The sequence below is a fragment of the Pyrgilauda ruficollis genome, unplaced genomic scaffold (assembly GCF_017590135.1).
Source record: "Pyrgilauda ruficollis isolate IOZ18807 unplaced genomic scaffold, ASM1759013v1 scaffold718, whole genome shotgun sequence".
NCBI classification, from domain to species: Eukaryota; Metazoa; Chordata; class Aves; order Passeriformes; family Passeridae; genus Pyrgilauda; species Pyrgilauda ruficollis.
Genome location: NW_024529022.1, coordinates 1 through 4,535, shown reverse-complemented (window position 1 = coordinate 4,535; position 4,535 = coordinate 1). Strand labels below are relative to the sequence as shown.

Below are 4,535 nucleotides of genomic sequence, written 5' to 3'. Positions count from 1 at the left end.
TCACCAAACCCCATGAGATCCACCAAGGGGTCACCAAACCCCATGAGATCCACCAAGGGGTCACCAAACCCCATGAGATCCACCAAGGGGTCACCAAACCCAACAAGGTCCACCAAGGGCTCACCAAACCCCATGAGATCCACCAAGGGCTCACCACACCCCATGAGATCCACCAAGGGCTCACCAAACCCCATGAGATCCACCAAGGGCTCACCAAACCCAATGAGATCCACCAAGGGCTCACCAAACCCAACAAGGTCCACCAAGGGGTCACCAAACCCCATGAGCTCCACCAAGGGGTCACCAAACCCCATGAGATCCACCAAGGGCTCACCAAACCCCATGAGATCCACCAAGGGCTCACCACACCCAACAACATCACTCAACCCAATGGTGTCCACCAAGAGTTTGACCAATCCATGGGGTCTCTCAACCCAACGAGTTCCACCAAGAGTTTGGCCAACCCAAGGAGGTCTCGGCTGACCCCAAAGTTCTCCCCCAGCCCTGGTGACCCCGGTGGTGGTGACGTTGTCCCGCTGTCCCCTCAGGGTGACTCCGGCGGCCCCCTGGTGTGCGAGGGCACCCTGCAGGGCATCGTCTCGTGGGGCATGGAGCGCTGCGGGCAGCCGCGGCGCCCGGGCGTCTACACCAAGGTGTGCCGCTACGCCCGCTGGATCCAGGACACCATGGAGGACACCTGAGGGGACACCTGAGGGACACCTGGAGCTGGCACCTGAGGGGACACCTGAGGGGACACCTGAGGGGACACCTGGAGCTGGCACCTGAGGGGACACCTGAGGGGACACCTGGAGGTGGCACCTGAGCTGGCACCCAGGGGACATTAAAGATGTGCCGGGGACTCCGGGCTCCGCGTGGTTCTTCTGGGACGGGATTTGGGATTTGGGAGATTCTGTGGGAATTTGGGGGGATTTTGGGGTGAATTTGAGGGGATTTTGGTGAGATTCTGATGGAATTTTTGGGGGATTTTGGGGTGAATTTGAGGGGATTTTGGTGAGATTCCGATGGAATTTTCGGGGGATGTTGGGGTGAATTTGAGGGGATTTTGGTGAGATTCCGATGGAATTTTCGGGGGATGTTGGGGTGAATTTGAGGGGATTTTGGGGGTTCCAAGACACCTGAGGGGACACCTGAGCTGGCACCCAGGGGACATTAAAGTTGTGCCGGGGACTCCGGGCTCCGCGTGGTTCTTCTGCTCCAAAATTGGGGATTTTGGGGTGAATTTGTTGGATTTTTAGGAGATTCCAAGGGAATTTTGGGGGTGAATTTGAGGGAATTTTGGGGAGATTCCGAGGGAATTTTGGGGGGAATTTGAGGGGATTTTGGGGAGATTCCGATGGAATTTTCGGGGGATTTTGGGATGAATTTGAGGGGATTTTGGTGAGATTTGGGGGAGATTTAGAGGGAATTTGGGGGGGAATTTTGGGGAAATTCTGAGGAGATCGCAAGGGAATTTTTGGATAATTTGAGGGGATTTTGGTGAGATTCCGAGGGAATTTTGGGGGGAATTTGAGACGATTTTGGGGAGATTCCGATGGAATTTTCGGGGGAATTTGAGACGATTTTGAGGAGAATTTTGGTGGAATTTTGGGGGGAATTTGTTGGAATTTTGAGGAGATTCCAATGGAGTTTTGGGTGGAATTTGAGCAAATTCTGAGGAGATTCCGGGGGAATTTGGGGAGATTTGGAGGGAATCTTTGGAGAAATTTGGAGGGAATTTGAGGGGATTTTAGGGAAATCTGGGGGGATTTTGGGGGATTTTGAGGGGATTCTGAAGGGATTTGGGGGAAAATTTTGAGGGGATTTCAGAGGGAATTTTGGGGGGAACTTAGGGGCAATTTGAGGGAATTTTGGAGAGATTCGGGGGGAATTTGAGATGATTTTGGAGAGAATTTTGGGAGGAAATTTTGGGGGAATTTGTTGGAATTTTGGGGAGAATTTGAGGGGGCTTCGGGGGGAATTTGGGGAGGAATTTGTGGGAATTTTGAGTAGATTCCGAGGGAATTTTGGGGAGAATTTGAGGGGATTTTGGGGATATTCCGAGGGAATTTTGAGCAGATTCTGAGGGAATTTGGGGGGAATTTTGGGGGGGTTTAAAGGGATCCCCCCAAATTTTCCAAAATCTCCGGAAATTTTCCCCGAATCCCCCCCAAATCCCCCCAAATCGGCTTTTCCCGGGGTGGGGGAGGGGTGGGAAGGCCCCACCTGCGCCGGCACCGCCCGCGGGGGGTGGGGGAGGGGCCGATTAATTAATTAATCATTAACGAGGCCTCCTTTAATAACCGGGGTCACGCGGAGCCCCCCAAAAAAGCCCCAGTCGCGCCCCTCCCCCACCATGGAGCCCCTCGGCCTCGTCCTCCTCCTGCTGCTGCTGCCCCCCGGTGAGGGACCCCGATTTGGGGGAAAATTTGGGGATTTAGGAGAAAATTGGAGGGATTTGGGGGGAAATTTGGGGGATTTTAAGGGAAATTTTGAGAGATTGGGGGATTTTGGGGGGAATTTGGGGCAAAATTTACGGGATTTTAGGAAAAAAATGGGGGATTTTAGGTGAAGTTTGGGGGATTTGGGGGAACATTTGGGAGATCTTCAAGAAAATTGGGGGGTTTTAGGGGAAATTTGGGGAATTTTGGGGAAAATTTGGGGAATTTTTGAGGGGTTTGCGGGGATATTGGGCATCTTGGGCAAAATTTGGGTGATTTAAGGGGGAAATTGGGGGGGTTAGGGGAAATTTGGGGGATTTCTGGGGAAAATTTGTGGGATTTGGGGGATTTTGGGGGAAAATTTGTGGGATTTGGGGCAAAATTTGGGGGATTTTAGGGGAAATTTGGGAGATCTTAGGGAAAATGGAAAGGGATTTAAAGGAATTTGGGGAGGTTTGGGGGGAAATGTTGAGCGGTTCTAAGGAAAATTTGGGGAATTTTAAGGAAATTTTAGGGGATTTGGGGGGGTCTAGGGAAAATTTGGGGATTTTTGGGTGAAATTTGAAGGATTTGGGGGAAATTTGGGGGATTTTAGTGGAAAATTGGGAGGGGTTGGGGATTTTTGGCGAAATTTTGAGGTGTTTTGGAGGAAATTTGGGAGGTTTAGGGAAAATTTGGGGATTTTAAGGAAAATTTTGGGTGTTTTCCAGGGATTTGGGGGAGGTTTGGGGGGAATTTTGGGGGATTAGGGGAGATTTGAGGGATTTTGGGGAAAATCTGGGGTGTTTTAGGGAAAATATTGGGGATTTAGGGGGAACTTGGGGGATTTTAGGGAGAAATTTGGGGGGATTTTGGAGAAAATTGGGGAGTTTAGGGAAATTTGGGGGGATTTTGGTGAAAATTGAGGAGATTTGGGGGGAATTTGAGGGATTTTAGGACAATTTGGATGGGATTTTGGAGCATTTTTAGGTCGTTTTTCACCATTTTAACCAATTCCGCAGCGGATTTTTCTGGATTTTCTGGGTGGAATTTTGGAAAATTTACGGGAATTTATTTTGGAAAATTTTGGGGAATTTTTAGGGATTTTTTTGGGAATTCTGGGAGGTCCTGGAATTTTTTTGGGTGGGGGATTTGAGGCGGTTTGGGGGAGTTGAGGGGATTTTTGGAAAATTTTTGGGAATTCCTGGGAATTCTGGGAGGTCTTGGAATTTTGGGAGGGGTCCCCGGAACTTTTGGGGAGGATTTGGGGACTTTTAGGGGAATTTTGCAGGAATTTCTGGGGGGATTTGGGGGGAAATTTTGGTGGGAATTTTGGGGGATTTTTGAAATTTCGGGAATTTTGGGAATTCTGACCCCTCCTCCCTCAGCCCAGCCCCACCCCGGGTGGATTTTGGGGGCTCCAAGAAGGATTTTGGGAATTTTTTGGGTGGAATTTTGGAACATTTGGGGATTTTTTGGGTGGAATTTTGGAGGAAAATTTTGGGGAATTTTTTGGGAAATTTTTTGGGAAATTTGGGGGAATTTTCTGGAATTTCTGGGTGGAATTTTGCGGACTTTTCAGGAATTTTTGGGTGGAAACTTTGGGAATTTTTGGGAGAAATTTTGGGATTTTTTAAGGTGGAATTTTGGCAGAAAACTTTGGGGAAAATTTTGGGAAATTCGGGGGAATTTTCCAGAATTTTTGGGGGGAATTCTGGGAAAATTTTGGGAATTTTTGGGTGGAATTTTGGGGAAATTTTTGGGGGGAAATTTTGGGGCATTTTTGGGGAAAATTGTGGGAACTCAGGGGAATTTTCCTGATTTTTGGGGTGGAATTTTCGGGATTTTTCAGGAATTTTCAGGTAGAAATGTTGGGAAAATTTTGGGAATTTTTAAGGTGGAATTTTGGCAGGGGGGGGGGGGGGGATTTTGCTGAATTTTTGGGTGGAATTTGGGCAATTCTGAGGTGGAATTTTGGGAATTTTGGGGGGAATTTCAGGAATTTTGGGAATTTCGGGAATTGTGACCTCCCCCCTCCCCCAGGCCGGCCCCAACCCGGGCGGATTTTGGGGGCTCCGAGAGGGATTTGGAGCGTCCTGAGTGCGATTTTTGGGGGGG

The 4,535-nt window shown here is 49.2% G+C and overlaps 1 protein-coding gene across 1 annotated transcript in view; it reads left to right on the top strand.

Moving 5' to 3' along the window:
- Positions 1–720, top strand: part of LOC121363363 (kallikrein-14-like) — a 5,372-nt gene extending 4,652 nt beyond the window's left edge. Inside the window, exon 5 of the mRNA XM_041485617.1 lies at positions 549–720. Within this exon, the coding sequence (XP_041341551.1) occupies positions 549–701 (153 nt within the window). The 3' untranslated portion in view covers positions 702–720. The remainder of the gene's footprint in view (positions 1–548) is intronic.
- Positions 721–4,535: the final 3,815 nt, after the last annotated feature.